We start from the raw sequence: 20573 nt of genomic DNA on the forward strand, positions 1-20573 counted from the left end.
TGCTTTTGTTCCACCATTTTCTCTATAAATTCTAACGCCATTTTTATTTTGCTGATATGAGTGTTTCAATTTTCTTTTGTTAAAGGTTAATCGTTTTTTTTTTTTTAAATTACTGAGAAAATTGGAATAATGAAGTGTAGAGAATAAAATGTTGATCATGAGGATAACTAAAAGATTAGGATATGCCTCCATTAATTTGGATTGTTAAAGGATTGGGATCATGACTGCCTCCATTATTTTGTCCCTCCATGTGTCAACTAATATATTACTCATTAGTCATTACTATAATTAATTTGGTTCCTTGGGAGCAGTCAGGTTATGGGATGACCGTCTATATGACTTATAGGATGGACAGCTTGCTTGGCTAACCAGGTAAGGAAACCACCTATATGGCTTATAGGATGAACAACTTGGCTAACCAGGTAAAGACTCTGAACTTTAAAGAAGATGAGACATACGAGAATGATAAATTGAAACAAACTTCAAAGAAAATAGTGTACAATGGTAGCAATAAGAACAATATTGTTGCTATGGAAAAAGGACATCTTGGGTTTGTTAAGGTTAACATGGATGGATTGTCAATAGAGAGGAAAGTGGATCTAAATGCTTCTTCTATATATGCAACTTTAGCCCAAGCACAGGAGGACATGTTCGCTAATCCAACCACGGGCATCACTTCCATTCGTGAGTATAATCTTTCTTTTTTATATTTTTTATCAGTAATGTATAATTTACTTATTTTCTATAAATTCAATCTTAAATATTTTGATGTGAAACTATTGTTAAATCATTGTTACACCTCAATCTAATGACTAAATTTTAGAACCAAGTGGTTTAAGATGACATAAACATTTTGATAATCAAGGTCAAATTAGTAGGACTAGGACAGTAATGAGTTGCATAGATAATTCCTTTCTAATTTTAAAATGTAATTATGTTTGTATAACTAGGTTCGAGTGGAGAGAGTGAGCAATCAAGAAAGGTCACCAAGCTTTTAAATGGATCATCCGAATTTGTGCTCACTTATGAAGATAAGGAGGGGGACTTGATGTTCATACGAGATGTTCCTTGAGAGTATGCACCTTTCATTTCGTTTTAAATGATTATACTAGTGCAATATATTTATACTTTATGTATATATATATTATTGTGAATGAGTCTTTGTGTGTATATATGCACATATTTATTACTGATGTTTGTATATGCACTACTAAGCCCTAAATGGCATCCCATCAAATGACAAGACAAGCCTTGTGGAAGAGTAGTTGGTCTATTTCGAGCAACATTTTAAGGTGTAGGAGCAGTAGCTCCACTACTAGTAACGTAATATTAAACATTTTGGACCATGCTTTTAAGGCCTGTTTCATTCAAGTTCCTAGGTACTTTGGACAGGCGGAGGCCTATGTCGTTGGAAAAGACAATATTGTATTTGAAAATTTAGATGGTAAATGTTTGTTGGTTTGTGTATAGGATGTTTCTCAACACAGTGAAGAGACTTAGAATCATGAAGACATCGGAAGCTAATGGACTTGGTACCTAAGATTATTAATTATGAAGACATCAAAGTTTGGAAATGCCTAGATGATACGAAATTATATTTTAACTAATTTACTTAACACAGATATAAAAATCAAGAAAATATCAAACAAATAGAGGAAAACACTTTAATACCTATAAACAAAAATAAAGAATATATTTACAATTGTACTAATTACTCTGCAATTACGTTTATGACTCATGGAATGGAACTGCGGTAAAAACTAGCATTAAGGTTAGAAGCTAAGGTTTCAAAAAATCAATTTAGTTTTATACTTAGGAGCTCTATTACAAAAGTAATATATCTTCTAAGAAGATTGAGCATATAAAAATTCAATTCACCAGTTTCGTACACATTCAACCTATCAAAATACTAAAAAATTTTCGACAAAGTCCTCTTAAAAAATTAAGCATATCCATCCATGCACCTGTGCAAAGAAAATATTCTTCAAATACAATTGATACCAATATGTTCACAATGTTACATTCACAAGTTTCATATACATTCAACCTATCAAAATACCATAATAATTTCGGCAGAGTCCTGTTTACAGATTGAGCATATCCATCCACGCACCCGTGCAAAGAAAACATTCTTTAAATACAATTAATACCAGTATGTTCACAACGTTACATTCACAAGTTTTGTATACATTCAACCTATCAAAATACTATAATAATTTCGACAGAATCCTGTTTACAAATTGAGCATATCCATCCACACACCTGTGCAAAGAAAACATTCTTTAAATACAATTGATACTAGTATGTCCACAACGTTACATTCACAAGTTTCGTATACATTCAACCTATCAAAATACTATAATAATTTCGGTAGAGTCCTGTTTACAAATTGAGCATATCCATCCACGCACCTGTGCAAAGAAAACATTCTTCAAATGAACAAATTAACATGCTTGGCACTTTACATATGAGTCCTCTATACTTTTAGAATCAAGAACAAATACATTATGTACAAATGAAGTAATGAACAAATACATGATGTACAAATGAAGTAATGAATAAATACATTATGTACAAATGAAGTAATAAACAAATACATTATGTACAAATGAAGTTCTGAACATATATATGATGTACAAATGAACATATACATGATATACAAATCAAAGAATGAACATATACATGCTGTAGAAGTGAAATAATACGACGATCATCGCCTACTTGGTGCCGCAGGGAGGTTGTCTCTAGTGTCGGGGTGGCTGTCGTCTGCGTCTGCCATTACCTGGCTGCTCGTCCGCATTTGGCGTCCGGTCACGTCGATACGCTACATGTCCGTCGTCTCCGCCCATAGGTACTAGATAATCTATCTCCACGTGAAGCAGATAGGGAGCTATGTCATATGTAGTCTTTGGACGAGTCTGAGGTGGCAACGTGGGTGCGTCCACCTCCTCCGCTTCAAGAGGGTCGTCTAGTAGGTACGACATCGACGGGGTTGCGGCAGAGTCAGTTCGATAATCCATCGGTTTACTAGAGGGGCCCGCAATATCAGCGGTTGTCGATCGGGCATACGGTGCAGACGACCCGAATACGTACTCCACATGTACAACAAGCGGCGAGAAGGTCGGACTCGACAGACGACTGGAGGTAGCTGCTCGACCTCCTCGTGGTGTCGGGGCCCGGTGTGGGGTAGGGATCCGTCGCCCATCCTCGTAGACTATGTCCAAACCTGCTCTCGCTAAATCGCTCATAGCGGGGTCTAATGATAGTACGTCGACCTGGTATAATACATTAGCCTGCAGCATACGAAAAGTAGTGGTTACGACATTGAGCTGTTAATGTAAATGGTAACAAATTAGGTATGCGTTCGAGTATTCGTACGAGGCTCATGTAAACCTCCACAGTCCTATTTACGAAGCGACGTATGATCGACCTGTACCACGTGTAATACGGATACTCCAGACTCATCGGGTTGTCCGCCTCCACTCCCTGTACAATGTAGTCCCGCCTATGTCCCCACATACTCACATACATCGCGTGCTTGGCAACCCAATCCGTGTTCCCCCAACCACGACCATCAATCTCGTGTAGGTCGTCCCCACGTACATCGACCCCCGAAGTAAATAAGCGATCTGGGATGCCCTGTCGAAAGCCAAACTGACGCATCACTCGGTCTAGGAGATGCCACTCGATAATATGAAAACATATGAGTGACACTCATGCAACCCAGAGGTCGAACCCAACTACATAATCAGTCGGTAGGTCGGCTAAAATGTCATCCGTGTATGGCACCTATACAAAATGCGCATAAACATATGGTAAATGTAAGAGGTGGGTAGGGATATCTGTAAAGTATGCAAAATATGGTCAATACACATGATCGAGACTACCTCATGCTCCCAGTGCATGTCCAGCTCGAATCTGTACCAGGGCAACGTATGTTGCGGTACATTAGGCTCCAACAATTGATCCCTCGACCTGTACAAAATAAAACATAAGTAAAAAAGGTGTAACGTCTAGTATGTACTACGACTCAGTATTTGTAGCACTCATACAAGGAATGAATTGTAAGTGGAGTTACTAACCTCCATGCGAGTGGAGCTGGGTCAATCGGGCGTTTGTCCTAGTCCCTCTGAATAAGACGCCAGAGACCACGGCGCATAGGAGCTAACGACGTGAATCTCTCCCACACCCAAACATGTAATAAGCAGAGTGCTCCTCCGATCTGGGAGTGGGAAACGTCAGCAACGCGGCACATATCCCGGTATCGCCACGCTAATGTCGCAGAGTCCCAACTGTACTATCGTATCTCTACTCGATTCGTGAGGAGTGGAAGGAACATCAAGCGCCCGTAACTCCCCGAGAGGTCGCAGAACAGCGTCCCACATATTAATCATAGCATGTGGGCATGTGCGTGGCACGCTACTATGTGATCATTGAAAGCTGCCGGAAGCTGGCGAAACATCTTGCCCTTGAGAAACTGGATGCGAATGCGGGCACCAACAAGCTCACCATCTGAAGGCACCACTTCTAACAATCTCTCGCACATGCGGCGGAGTGCTCCCCCCTGACCGGCGCCTCCCTCCTGTACTGGTCCAGCAGTACGACCAGTAACGGGCATCCCATCAATCGGCAGCCCAAACAATACCGCCACATCCTGTAGGGTGATAGTCGCTTCCTCATGCAGTAAGTGGAACATGTGTGTCTCTGGCCTCTATCCCTCCACCAAGGCGGTCACGAGATGCCAATCCAATTGGATATGGCCAATCTGATATATCCCATAAAAGCTCGTGTCTTGTATCCAATCAACAATGTGGGGGTCCGCACCTATCCTCTCGTGTACGCTCTGAGTGCCCCCTTGGCAATATAGCACGTCAGCATTCGAATCGGTCCACGCCCGACTGGACCAGTGATGATCGGCTATAGTCAGTACACTGGGATTGAACAGCCCTGGCTCGATCCTATAAACAAAACAGCATAGTTAAAGCGTCAACATAAAAATAATCAGACTTGAGTATCTGTCACAGTTGTTTTCTAGAGTGGAACTGAACGAAAATCTCAGGTTTCATCCTAGATGTGTACAACTAAAAATATCCCACCTAGCTTTTTCTCTCAAGATGCACTATTCCCTTTTGATGAAGAGAGTGACTGAATTGTTCCAAGGCAATCGATAGCATGGAAGGAGATGTGTTCACCGAAAAAGGAAGGCAACCTGGGGATCTTAGATTTCGAATCTAGGAATAAAGCTCTCCTTACCCAAGCCCAATATCCGAAATCTTGGCCTAAATGGATGCAGCTGACTTATTTTAAAGACTCACCGTTTTGGGATGTATAGGCTAAGCATGATGCTTCCCAACTATGGAAAAAAAAAATGGTTGATCTTAAAAATCACCTTGTTTAGAAGGAGGAAGTAGTATGACAGCTGAAAACTTGTTGAAATTATGGGGCTACGAATAGACAAATTTCTTCATTCATTACATATGGAATGTGTGTGAAACAAAGAGATAGAAGTAGTATGGCACAAAGATGTTTGGAAATGTGGTAGTATCCCTTAGCATGCTTTTATCTTATGGTTGACATGTGGCAGCACCCATAATCATTGTTTCGTCCCTCTTATGGAAATTAAATGTGTAGGACACGTCATTTAACCTATAAGTCATAGGTCAGTGCGAAGGTCCAGCTGCATCCCCAGGTTGTGTCGTTCTCGGACATCTCGTGCGCTTATGTCCTTCTTGACGACATATGCTACACGTGATATTTTTCCTACCTTCCCGGGCGTCCATCTCATTGTGTATACGTGAGCTCCTAGGCCGATCTTTATGTAGAGCCTATGCAGGATTTTCCTACAAATTCGGCAACGAGGAAGCTGGCCAATATGCCTAATGCATAATTAGATGAAAATATGCAGTATATGTCGCATAGTGCTCGACGGTGCTCCAATATGGCCCAACATACTGGCTTGCATTTAGCCGTGTCTTGGCAGAGATGTCGAGAAGGTGGGAGCAGGGATAGTGTAAAGATTACCACTTCTCGCAGGAGCATTCGCACCTCTGGATGCTCAAAACTTAGACATTGTTTCCTTTATGGGGTCCCAACTGCGCGGTCGTGATGCTAAAAGTACCTCTAGGCCAATTAAACGTCGTGACTCAATGTTCAGTCGCCTTCAGCTTCCTTCTTTCCATTGCTAGCAATATATGCGGAGTCAACGTATTTCCTCCAGATATTGCGTTACGAGCAGCCTCTCGTCGGCTATTGAAATAATGTGCAACGCGATAAAATGTTAGTTGCACAAGGGCCATTATGGAAAGGCTACGACATCCTTTTAGGATGGTGTTGAAACATTCAACTAGGTTAGTGTTCATGTTCCCATACCTCTTTCCACCATCGTGGCACTAAGTCCACATATGAGGAGGGATCTGATTAAAGAATGACTTGACTGGCTCTCCACCCTCATCGAATATCCTCTCCATCCATATGTCAAATTTTCTCACTTGATGCTCCCTTCCCGCTCGCTCAGCCATTCGCTTCAGATTGACACTCTACACTGTCATATTAAAGTTGCTCACCACATGTCAAAGGCAGAATCGGTGGTTTGCACGTGGTGATTGCCAATCAGGATTGTGCTGCACTGCGGCGATAATCCCTGGATTCCGATCTGATATGAGGCAAATGTCGCCTCTGTCGGTAATGGAACGCTGACAACACAGAAACCAATTCCATGTGTTGAGGCTTTCCTCTTACACAATAGTGAATACAAGGGGAAATGTTTGCCTATTTGCATCTGGGCATGTCGCAATAAGGAGTTTGCCCTTGTACTTACTGTACAAGTGTGTCCTGTCCACACATATAACGGGAGGGCAGTGACGAAAACCCTAAATAGATGCTGCGAATGACCAAAATACAGATACAAAGGTTGCACTGTTCTCGCTACCTGGAACAGGAGTCCACCTCCACCTGACTATAGTCCCAGGATTGTACGCGCACATCGCTTCCATCCACTTTTGTAACGTTTCATAGGATTTCTCCCAATCGCCGAATATTTGGGCAATTGCCTTCTGTTTGCCCAACCAAACCTTCTTAGAAGAGATTGAATAGCCGAATCGACGATCTATGAACTCTTTCAATGTAGCGATCGACGTCGATGCATCTCCCCTTATCATATGCACTATCTCCCCAGCAATGAGGGACGACGTGGTTTGGTTATGGTCCTGTGACATAAGTTCATTCAGACATGTGTACGGACCAGCATATTGGGTGATTTTGAATAAACAGTGTGTCATCCAATACATGGCACACAATCATGGTCCTTACACCTAACAACCCATAAATCTGGGGTAGATCACACGACGTGGAAGTTATGGTGGGTGCGAGTGTGATATATTCGCATTGCGGCGATCAGCTGATCCTTCGATCCAAAGAGCATTCCCTTACTCAACTAAGAGGATTCATCCCAAGGAGTCACGCGTATAGGAAGCTCATCCACCGCAATTAAATCTGCAGCATCTAGGTCAATATGACCGTACATCGGAAGCTGGACAATGAATTGGGCGTCAAACGTTGCGTCATCCGTGTCACGGTGGGGTAAGTTCACATCATCGGGGACATCATTTAACCCTTCAGCCATTTCCTACTCGTGCATGTCTTCATCTTCAAGATGAACATCGTTCATAATGTTCATGCCCTCGTCCAATGCGTCGTTCGCAATGGCGAACAACGATGCTGGTCCCGCACTTGGGACCTCTTTGCAACCTCCTTGCGGAAACATGTCAGGAACATGTGCTTCGTACGTTGATGACTCGATTGACGATCCCAAATATTCGTTAAAATTGACAGTAGACGTACCAAGAACCTCCACACTAACATCGAGATGATATGTTTGTTCGATGTCTTGACCGGATTCATCCAAATGCTCTGCAGGCGCGTCTGACTGCCTAACCACGATTACACCCATTTGAGGAATGGTCTCAACATACAATTGCACCGTTAAATATGTCTCACCGATGCAGTGTGGTCCAACACAATGCGTAGCCCATAATCATCATATATGGGAACAGCCTCGTAGAAGGCTATATTATTTAACCCTCGCAAAAGATATCTTGCGGTCACCCGCAATCCATATTGATCTAGATCAATATGCAAATATTTATATATTTTCGTATATAATTTATTTAATTTACACCTATGGCCAATTCGAGTAGGTCAAACTGGCGGACTACTATACCTAACACCATCTAATCTGGTTATGATGTCCCCCCTATATATAATAATACTGTCACCGGAGCACTGCTTGAGCTTCCTGCAATTTAGATCAGTGATCGGGAAATAAAAAAAACCTACACAAAACAAAATTGTATGTATAAGTGATATGTATTACTTATAGCTTAATGAAATAAATACTTTATGTTTATTTCACCTTTCAAACTGATTATAACAATACTCAAATGATTAATCACCTATTCACTTTTATCGATATTATTAAAATATCCAAACCAATTTAACAATAAATGACAAGGAACATATAAACATAACAAGTCATTCACATGTTTTTGCGTGTTTGTATTCTCTTAGTTTGACACGTGGTATGCCCTTTCTAAAATAAGTTCACCACTTTGTTGATTAAGTTTTCCTGCTTCATAAGACTCTAATATGAGCTTTGTTAAGAAGAGTAACACCTAAAATAAGATTAATTTTATGTAGATGTCTTTTAAAGGAGACAACCTAGTAAATCGTTCGGCTTAACATCTTGAAATTGTGTTAAGAGATCTTTCAACCTATTATGAACTATTAAGATAAATCCCCTTTTTTTAGCTATTAACGAGTACATAATAGCTGTCGCGAAGTCCCGGGAGCGCGTGTGCCCCGGGCGGCGAAATTAAAATAATTTTTATACTTTCATGGAAAAACATGGAATGTCGGAGTCGCCACTAACCTTTAGTATGGTTAGAACACGTGATGACTACCCCGTTATGGGTAAAATAGGTCTATATTACCAGAGTTAGGCTCGGAAGTTCGGTTACGCGAGGGGAAGGTACGAGCACCCTCTACGCGCCCATTCTTACGAATGGTACCTAATTAATTTAAAAGTATCCCTAAGTTAATCTAATAATTCTTTAAATTACTCTTTTTTTATGAATTTATAAATGCATGTGAAAAATAAATAAATAAATAAAGATAATATATATATATATATATATATATATATATATATATTCCCTCAGAGCTTAGGGTACGTGATGCCTGAAGGCTCATACCCCCGCAATAAAATCATAAGGATAAAAAAAAATAAAATAAAATAAAATAAAATAAAAATAAAAAATTGAAAATATTTAATAATAGAAAAACAATATAATAATACTAAAATAATAACAATAAGTACCATAACACGTAATAATAAATACACACTGTAGTAAGTTTATACTATATATATATATTAAAATACTAAAAATTCTCAATAAGTTATACATACTAATATACTAAAGATATCATAATAAAGAGAAACTAATGAAATAGTAACATAATATAATAAAGATAAACTAATAATAAACTAAAGCAATATAACACCATAATAATAAACTAATAATACTAACAATAATAATAATAACAATAACCAGGATGATAACCTAATATTAGTACCAAAACACCATAATAAAGATAAACTAATAATGAACTAAAATAACATGGTAATAAACTAATAATTACAAACTAAGATATACATACCATCATAAGAATAATATAAACATAAAGCCAAACTTAATGAACTATACATAGAGAAACACATAATAATATGTAAACATAATAATACCTATAAATACCACAATATATATTAGATGAACATAGAAACAATATAAACATGATAACGAGTAGCATACCAAAACATCACACACTAATGAAAATATTACAATAAAAGACAACCATATTCATTATTTAACATACATCAATATAAACAATAAAAATTTAAACCTAAATTAATACTATGACAAAAACAAAACCTGCAAAATAATAAATAAAAAAAATGAAATAAATCGACGTCAAATATATATATACTTATATGAAACCTGAATTAAAATTACTGCAAAAGGTAGAAAAAAAAAATCCTGCAGAAAAATAGATTAATGTTAGTTATACACATATATAAAACACCAATTAAATGTACAATAAAAAAAAATTTTAAACTTTATATGTCAAAACCCCAAACGAATCCAAAAAAAAAATGTATACAGGCATGTGTGTGATAGTGTTAGTGCGTTGCTGTGTGTGTGTGTGCTGTATAGGATATACACACAGATGCAGCAGTAAAATAATAAAAAGAAAATAAAAAATAAAAAAAACTTAAACTTTATGGAATAAAACACAAGCTGAATCAATATATGTATATATTTGTATGTGCGTGTATGTATATACAGCAGAGGGGCAGGGAGGTACTTACAGTGGGGACTCACCGGGGAGATATTGCCGTCGAGAATCGTGGCTCACGAACAGCAACAGGGGGCTCTGGGGGGTGGCTCCGTGGGGAAGGAAGTCTGGTGTCTGTGGCCGAGGGTGGTGGTGGAGCTGGAATGGATGGAGGCTGTGGATGGTCTGGAGCAGCAGCGGGAGGGGCCACCGATGTTGGTCGGTGCAGCAGGGAGGATCTGGAGCGGGAGGAAGTCACGGCTGCAAGAAACTTCCAACTGGTATGGCAGTTCTGATAGTGCAGAGGACGGTGGCTGGAGCTCTCGTTCGTGGTGGTCGGAGACTTCTGGCTTGCTGGATGTAGGAGCTCTGGCTCGGGTATGGTGAAGAGAGGAGCAAAGGGAGGATTGAGGCGGCAGTGGCTAGGAGGCGCTGTGGGTGGCCGGAAGAAGAAGAAGAAGAAGAATACGGCAGACTTTTTTTTTTTTTTTTTCTTTGGCTTTTCTGTGTCTGCACGCCCGGCTCCCTTAGAAGAGAAGAAAATGGTCCTTTTATAAAAAAAATTAGAAACCCTAACTCTCTCTTTTCCTTTTTGGTTTATGGTATTTTAATTATATTTTTTTTCTTTTGGAAATAATATATATGAGTATAATTGCTAATATGGTAATAAGGAAATAATAAAAATGATAATAAGGTAATAATAATAAAGTGAATATAGAATAAAAATAATAAATAATAGCAAGAGTAATAAAAATTAATGATAATAGCCAAATAATAATGTTAATAAAAATACTAATAATAATAATAATATAGTGGTAAGAATAACAAATAAAAACAAAAATAAAAATAAAAATAATAGTGATTATAATAAGCCACCTATAACACTATAGGAAAATAACAATAATATAATAATAGTAATAATAATAAATTACTTATGTCAATATAGGAAAATAAATAATAATAATATAATAATAGTAATAATAATAAATTACTTATATCAATATAGGAAAATAATAATAATAAAATAATAGTAAAAAATAAAAATAAAAATAAAAATAATAATAGTGTAAATAACAACAATAGAAATCATAATAATAATAATAATAATAATAATAATAATAAATTACTTATATCAATATGGAAAAATAATTAATAATAATAATAATAGTGAAAAATAAAAATAAAAATAATAATAGTGTAAATAACAACAATAGAAATAATAATAATAATAATAATAATAATAAATTACTTATATCAATATAGGAAAATGATTAATAATGATTATAATAGTGAAAATAAAAATAATAAAAATATTGGGACTGGGTAAAAATGGGGTGTCTACAATTGCACTTCCTTTAAAGAAGTTAGACAAAGTTGAAATGTTATTGCCTTCTTTCTTTGGTATTTGAAAACTGCCACCTCCTTGGTAAAAGTAAAATTTTCACTCTATGTATTTTTAAGGTGCAAGTATTCCCATAACTATCATGAATTACATGCCTACCATATGATCAAGGTCTTCCCATAAGTATGTCACACATGATAACTTCACCATCTCTTAAGAATCAATACTCCCATGACTCCCACCATCCATGACAAGTATGCAAACTTTCGTAAACAAGCCTCTCAACTAGCTAGAAAAAATAATAATAATTATTCCGAATTCTCTTAATTTATTTTATCCATAAAGCATACCACAAGCCTATAAGTTTTATTAATTTAATACTTTTCAAAAGGTTTAATTTATTGGAATATCGATTTTATCATATTTTATTTCATGATAGAATAATAGAAACTTTTACAATATTACTTGTTCTATAATTGCAATATTTTATTTTTCAAAATACATACATTTTTATACTATTCCGCAGCCCAGTTAATACAATCTAAGTGAATTATTATGTGCAAGGTATTTTTGCAATTTTAAATATTTCACTTTTGAATACAAGGCACAAAAAGTATTATTATTATTATTATTATTATTATTAGAAAAAAGTCTATCTACATCCATTTTGATTAAGACTTTTATTGAATCGGTTAGAATTTGCAGATCAAATTTTTTTTTTTTTTAAATTAAATCAAAAATTTAACTTAACAAAAATGATCATAAACATCGTAAATAACATAAATAAATTGAAAGTATCTTCTCAAGATTTAAGGGATGACTAAGAATCTGCTGGGGGGACTGGCTATTACGTCTGAATAACTGATCGAGTCAGGCTTAACAGACAACCCTTGAGCAATCTTTGAGAATAAAACAATTGAATAATTAAAACAATTTTTCTGATGCACAAGATCAAACAGAGTCGCAAGTGCAGAGCATACTTATTTGATAATTCTATAATTCTGAACTTCTAAAAACTTGTATTAAATATTGATAAAGCTTACAAAGCAGAATGAACTTATAGAAGTTAAGAGGGATGGGAGAAGAGAAGAGTTGAGTGAAGCTCAAAGACTCAGACTTTCTCTAAGAGAAATTAAACCCTCAACTTGGTGCGAGAAACAAATGAAGCTAAGCTTCTTATTTATAGGCAGACTGGCTCGGACTTGAAATAATTTGGAGTTCGGGAAAATAAGTACGGGTGCTCTTTGGGCCCCATCGTCCACTTAGAAGACACAGATTCCTTGTAGGACATGCGAGCCGACGCAACAAAACAAAATACTTTAAATAAAGGTGACAGCATATGGACGGCTGCATTTGTGTGGGAACCCACCACCTTTAAATAAAATACTGACTCTTGAAAAAAAAAATACAACCCTGGCCCCAAGTGGTGGATAGGTGTAAAACACTTATAATTTACAATAAAGCTGGGCCAAATGGCTGACAGCTGTAAAAATCTTGATAAGATTTTGAGAAGCCGACAGGATAACCTGTCAAACTTGAGTAAGAAGGCATCTTCAAGCCTCTTTCGAGGAAATTTCCTCGAGGTCATGGATGAATTTGTACCAGGAGTCAATGTCGGATCCTAGTAAACTAAACTTTGAAGCAGTTGGTGAGTTGGGTTCGGATCCTGAATCATCCGAATTAAGTTGGGCAATCATCTTGAGTAATTTTGAGTTTGTTGAAGATCTTGACTTTCTTCACGAAACTGTAGACATGGCGTCGTCTTCTTCAGGAAAAATTTTCTTTTCTTTTTGAACAATAGCTATCTCTGGACAATGAGATTTTGAGAGCCAAGCTCGAACTTTGCCTTTTGGCATAATGAATTTATCCCGCCAACGGATTTTGAAGATTCTTCGTAAAGTTTTTGAGTGACCAAAAGAACTGTCTGCTGGAGAAACCAGAACATAATCCCAACAGAATATCCAGGTGATCATAAAAAATGAACAAAAGAAAAGGAGGCTAGCAGTCTCTTCAAGATGTCCTTTTGAATAATCAAGAGGAAGCTTAAAATTTTTTCTAAATAATTCAAAATCATTTTGAATTTCTTTTGGGAAAATACCTGCTTCTGCACCGAAGTAAGAAAACCAGGTGAGAAACCATTTTGAAAAATTTTTTATAATTTTTTGATCAAAATGAACGAACCAGGAGTAAGTAAAATTTCTTACATAAAAAACATAGTATCAGGCTTTCTAGTAATCTTGATAATCATAAGTTTGAGGAATAAAAACTCCTTTAAATTCTTTTGAAGTTCGAGGATGTTGTCCCCAAGCGGAAGGAGAAATAACTTTAATAATTTTTAATTTTGAAAAATTTATTTTCTAAGGTTCTTGAAGATCATATGTATGATCAATGATAACTGAATTTGTTTCAATAAGGATTAATTCGTAAAACCTTCTGTCTTTGATAATGTCAGGAGTGTCAAAATGACATCCTCTAAAAAAGCATTTTTTGATAACTTCGAATGGTTGAGAGGCATCCCATTCGACTTCAACAGGAAATACGTCTTCATAAGTGTTTTTAGTAAAGTAGCCTTTTGTAGAATCTTTTGATGGGGAAGGTCAAGGGGAAGACACCTTTCCTTCCATAATATCTTTGAAACAGGGGGCTTGAGGTTTTGAAGGTCTCTCAAGTGGAGAAAATCTATTTGTCAAAGGGATTCTTTCTGGGGCTTTTGAAGAAGAGGCTTTAGAGTAAAAGTTACTTGCAGTTTGTCTTCTGGCCATGACTTCCCTGTAGGAATTCTCTTGTTAAGAAATCTGGAATTGAGTTTGAAGTCCCTTGGATAAATTCAATTTAAAAATCAAAAACTGAAAGAATTGCTTGCCATTTTGCCAAAATTTGTTTTGAAACAAGGTTTTTAACATCTTTTTCAATAATATTTTTTGCACTAGCGCAATCAATTCGAAGTAAAAATTCTTTGTTAATTAAATCATCTTGAAATTTTTGAATACACAAAACGATTGAAAGCATTTCTTTTTTAATGGTGGACTAATTAACTTGAGGACCTGACTAAGCTCCTGAGTGAAATCTGACTAAAGTTTTTTTTGAGTCAATTTTTTGTTTAAGGATACCTCCGAATCCATCATTAGAGGCATCGGTTTCAACAATCATAAAGGTTTCAGGGTCAGGAAGACTAAGGCATGGTAAGGATTTAACCAAAGTTTTTACTTTGACAATAATTTGAGTACACTCTTCATCCCAAATTGGAGGATTTTTCTTAAGTCTTTTAAATAGTGGTTTGATTAAGACTCTAATATTTGGAATAAAATCTGCAATGTAATTTAGACATCCTAAGAACCTTTGTAATTGATTTTTATTAGTAATTTCATTCGGGAATTTGTCAGCAAATTCTAAGGATTTTTGGATTGGGGTGATTTTATTTTGATAAATTTTATGTCCAAGAAATCTAATGTTAGTTTGGAATAACTTAATTTTTGGTTTAGAAACAACTAAACCATTTTTCGTAACAATATTGTAAAAAATGTTAAAATGCTTAAAATGTTGACTTATTGACTCAGAGTAAACAAGGACATCGTCGATGTATACAATAGTGAAATTTGTATAATTATTAAAAATTTCATTCATAATATTTTGGAAGTCTGAAGGGGCATTTTTAAGTCCAAAAGGCATTACATTCCATTCATAATGTCCAAATGATACTGTAAATGCTGTTTTGTACTTATCCTCTTCAGCAATCTGTATTTGCCAAAATCCTGACTTCATATCAAATTTTGAATATATTGAGGCAGTATTAAATCTGTTGAGTAAATCTCTTTTGTTAGGTATTGGGTACCTAATCCATTGTAAAGCTTTATTTAAAGGTTTATAATTAATAACAAGTCTTGGGGCTCCTCTTTCTATTTCAGCTTGATTCTGAACGTAGAAAGCTGCACAGCTCCAAGGAGATTTCCTTTTTCTAATTAGTTTATTATTGAGTAATTTTTTAATTTCTTTTTTACAATACTCAAGTAATTCTTTATTCATTTGTATTGGCCTTGCTTTTGTAGGTATTTTTTCTTCATCAAAATTTTTAACATAAGGTAATCTGATAGAATGTTTCTTTCTATCCCAAAAGGCATTTGGGAGATCTGAACATACTTCCTTTTCAAGTTTTTCTTTGAATAAACTAATTTGTTCTTTGATTTCTGAGTTTTGAATTTGTTCTTCTATCTTTTTATGATAAATTTCTCTTGATAAAGATTTAATATACTTTTGTTTATTTTAAATAAGATTTATTTTACTTATTCCTAAATCCTTGAGTGTATTAATTTCTTTTTCATGCATTTTGTCAATAAATTCAATCATAATTTCTTGATTACTGATTGAAGTAAAAATTCCTCTTTCATTTACTGTGAAAGGGTATATCATCGTAAAGAAGGGTGTTCCAAGAATAATTTCTTGTTGCATATTTTTGACAAGTACAAAAGTAGTCTTGAGACAAATGTTATCTTTACAAATATGAGCATTAGAAATTTTGTATTGTATTTTGAGTGTAAAGTTTGTTGCACTAAATAATTGTACTTTTATTTTTTCGTAATTACAGGTAGGTATAAGTCCTTCTTGGATACAGTTTAAGTATGCTCTTGTATCTAACAGGGCACAACCTTTAAGAATAAAGTCTTTATTAATAACATTTTTAATTTCTGAGTACCATTTATGAATATTGACCTTTGATAAATAATGAAGAAATCCTTGATTAATTTGAAAATCATCTTCATCTTACGAATTGATTTTTTCTTTACCTTTGTGATAAACTTTGTCAATTTTTGAATTTAAATGAAGTATTTCTTGTTTGAAATCTTCACCTTGTTCCATTAACTTCTTAATTTCTTCTTTAGTTTGGTTAACTTATCTTTGTAAATCTTGTATGGTTAAATCTTCTTTTGGTAAGATTTCTTTATTTTTAAATCTATTGAATATTTCTTCAAGGTTGTAACTTTCATTAATTTTGGGAAGTTTATCTTTTTCTAAATTTCTTTTTAACTTTTGTAAATATTTGTTTTTAATTTCTGGTTTTTGAATATGTTCAATCATTTCAAGAATAATTTCATTTGTTTTTGAAATAACATTGACAGATTTTGAGCATTTATTGCAGGAACAAAATCCTAAGTCTTCTTGACAGGGTTCTTCCGAAGAAGTGTTTTGATTAGAAGATTCAGAACTTGAAATAATTTCATTAATAAATTCTTTATCAGAAGATGAGTTAGAATAAGAGGTTTCTGATTCTTCTGAATCACTATTGATAATTAAATTAAGCATTTGTCTTTTTAATTTTTTTCCAATGTTAAGTTCTTTTATTTCTTGCTTAACTCTACAGTCTCTTGTATAATGTCCCTTTTTACTACATTTAAAACATGTTTTCTGATTCTTAAATTTTTAAGGTTTTGAGGTTCCTTCAGATTTTTTCTTCTTCTTCTTGTAATATTTTTTATCATAATTTTTGTAATATTTTTTGGATGGTTTATATTTTTTATGAACTTTCTTAAGATATTTTCTTGAAGGTGCTTGAATCTTTTCATACCCATACTGGGCACAGAAATCTCCAAGTTCGCCTTTGTTTCTTTTGAACTCAGATTTCATCTAAGATTGTATCTTAAGTTCATTACATAATTTAAGACCTTCGTGATTAATTGTGCAAACAATTTGGCCATAAGTGATTGATTCATAATTTGTCCCTAAAGTTTCTTTAACATGCTCTCTCACTCTTTGAGCAAAGATTTTTGGTAATCCACTAATGAAATTTTCTTTCCAGAATCCAGATCTTCCATCTGGTCTGCTCATAACTTTGGCAATAAAAATATCTTTATACCATTGAAAGTCTAATAATTTTGGATGAGTAAGATTAAGAAGAATAACACTATTTTTTTTCATGTTGACTACTTTGTTCACCAATGAATTGCCTAAAGATTGACCAAATAAGTACTGCAACCGCATCACTTTCTTGTGTGAGGATTCCATTTTCTTCTTTTACTTTCTTTGATTCGTAAATCTGTCTTTTTTCAAAGGTAGTGAGATAATGATCCCACCATTCTTTAAGAGTTCCAGTAAATCCATGAGTAAGGAGAGAAACAATTTGTTCCTCATTGACTTTGTTTGAATGTAGCTTATAGGCAGTTGCTGCCATGGCCATTTGATGTAAAAAGGAATGGAGTTTATGCTCTATCAAACCATCAATTCTTCATTCATGAATTTCATTACCTTGAAAATTCCTTTTAGGAAGAAGATCATTTGATTCTTCTGATAATAAACTTGGAGGTGTTAGTTTCTTGTAATAAGTTCTTTGACTTTGACTTTTTCAGTCATTGATTTTGTTTAGGTCAAAACTTTCTTTCGTAAAATTTGATTCAAGGGCATTAATTGCTTCTTCTTTGGTTATTGTGTTAATCTTTAGATTTGTAGTTTGACTTACTAATTCATCAATACTTTTGGTAAGTAATTCATTTTGCTTGTCAAAGTTAAAATTCTTAAGATTATGGTCAATTATGTCAAATTTAATTGTTCTTCTAGTCTTTCTTTTGATTTACTTGATTCACCTTTTTCGTAAGTACTGTTAATTTTTATTTCAGTAAGGTTTTCAAGTTGTTCTTCAATCCTTGTCGATTGAGTGGCTATTGATCTTAACATTTGATTTGTGTAGTTATTTTGACTAATTAGTTGGTCAATTTCTGTTTTTCCTTTTGATTGTTTAAAAAGATTTTGGTTCCTTTATAATTAAACAAAGGAATATTTTCTTTTAATTGTTTCATCTTTTTAAACCATTCTGTCTTTATTTGTTCTCTTTCTTTACGATTGTATTTTTTGAGAAATAGTTTTTTATTTTTCTCGTTAAGTTCATGATAATAATCTTTTTCAATTATTTCCATATTTGGTTCAAATTCTTTATTAATAACCATAATATTTCTCCTTTGATTTTTTTCGTAAAGGTTTTCTCTTTGTTCTTCTATTAAAATTTGTGATTCTGTTGGAGAACTTGATTCAAGGATTTCTTGATAATACCCTTGAGGTATTTCAGGACCAAAATCAACTCCTTTTAACTTAAGATTTGTTTGATTTTGTTCAACACAAGTGTAGAGGCTTGAAATACTTTTTATTCCTAAGTCGATTGATTGCTTAGAAGTCTGTCATAAACTGTGACTTCTTATAAGTAAGGGTTGAAAGTTGATTTTAACATTTCCTTCTTGATCTTGAATAATTTTTGTACCAATTGTCTTTTGTACTTTAGGAATAATTTGATTATCTGTTTCATTTAAGTTTGTGAATTCTTACTCTCCCCCGGCCTGAATCTCATTCCATAGAAGTTTCTTGGGACGAGAGGCAAAGGATTTTCTGTTAAAACTGGCTTGTAACACAAGAGTTTCTCCTTTTTCACTTGTTTGAATTGAATTTAGTAATATTGTTGAAGTTGTTGCTTTATAATAAATTTGATAAATAAGTTCAAGATTTGAACTTTTTGAATCCATATCATAACCTTTGGTTTGAATGTCTAATGTTAATAGTTTAATCAATAATCCCATGACTCCCACCATCCATGACAAGAATGCACACTTTCGTAAACAAGCCTCTCAACTAGCTAGAAAAAAAAAAAATAATTATTCCGAATTCTCTTAATTTATTTTATCCATAAAGCATACCACAAGCCTATAAGTTTTATTAATTTAATACTTTTCAAAAGGTTTAATTTATTGGAATATCGATTTTATCATATTTTATTTCATGATAGAATAATAGAAACTTTTACAATATTACTTGTTCTATAATTGCAATATTTTATTTTTCAAAATACATAGATTTTTATACTATTCCGCAGCCTAGTTAATGCAATCTAAGTGAATTATTATGTGCAAGATATTTTTGCAATTTTAAATATTTCACTTTTGAATACAAGGCACAAAAAGTATTATTATTATTATTATTATTATTAGAAAAAAGTCTATCTACATCCATTTTGATTAAGACTTTTATTGAATCAGTTAGAATTTGCAGATCAAAATTTATTTTTTTTAAATTAAGTAAAAAATTTAAATTAACAAAATAGTCAATATTAAATCAAAATTAAAAACTATGCAATTGTACATGTAATAAAATAATTATAATAAAAAAAAGTAACAATTGTTGAAGGGGCCAAGCTTATTGTTGCCCAAAGAAAAGTCTAGGTGATGGACAACTTCGCCAATATATTTTCAACTCTTTTGGGCCATATTTAATTTTCCATTGTTATTATTCCGATTTTCCAATTGGATGATAATATATTAATATATTCTACCCAAACAAAGTGAAAATGAAGATGAAACCAAAATAAATACATGAATTAAAAATCTTCACCATCAAGCTGTAATGAAAATAATTGGGAAGGTATTTCGATTAAAATTGGAAAAAAACAATATAGAGTAACTCCTACAAGTTTGAAGCATAGATTAATACTAAAAACTTTTAAAAAGAAGATATGCGAATAATAAAATTTGAGATCATAGATAATGGAGGGGAGGACAATAATTGAAAAGGAGGGATACAAGGCACAAGATACTCAATAAAAGTCTTAATCAAAATGCTATGCTAATACAAGGCACAAGATACTAAATATTTCTATAGTTTAATAATCTTAACATTATGCTCAAATTCATAAAATCATTCACAAAGATATTTCAATACGCTCAATTTTTTTCAATCGCAAGATATTCAATCAATCTTAATAGCAAGTTCAATTTCCATAAGCTCAATAAACTCACCAAACCATTGAATATGCTTAACAAAACGTCATATATCCAATATGCTCAATCAAAATATGATATTGATTCTTATGCAC

At 34.2% G+C, this 20573-nt stretch overlaps 1 protein-coding gene across 1 annotated transcript; it reads left to right on the forward strand.

Annotated features, from left to right (window-relative positions):
- The first annotated feature begins 389 nt into the window (after window positions 1-389).
- On the forward strand, window positions 390-1072 carry LOC131149279 (auxin-responsive protein IAA13-like). The gene is made up of 2 exons (XM_058099595.1): window positions 390-684; window positions 951-1072. The coding sequence occupies exons 1-2, from the start codon at window positions 390-392 to the stop codon at window positions 1070-1072; spliced, it is 417 nt and encodes a 138-aa protein (XP_057955578.1).
- Window positions 1073-20573: the final 19501 nt, after the last annotated feature.

The sequence above is a fragment of the Malania oleifera genome, chromosome 1 (genome assembly GCF_029873635.1).
Source record: "Malania oleifera isolate guangnan ecotype guangnan chromosome 1, ASM2987363v1, whole genome shotgun sequence".
Classification (NCBI taxonomy): Eukaryota; Viridiplantae; Streptophyta; class Magnoliopsida; order Santalales; family Ximeniaceae; genus Malania; species Malania oleifera.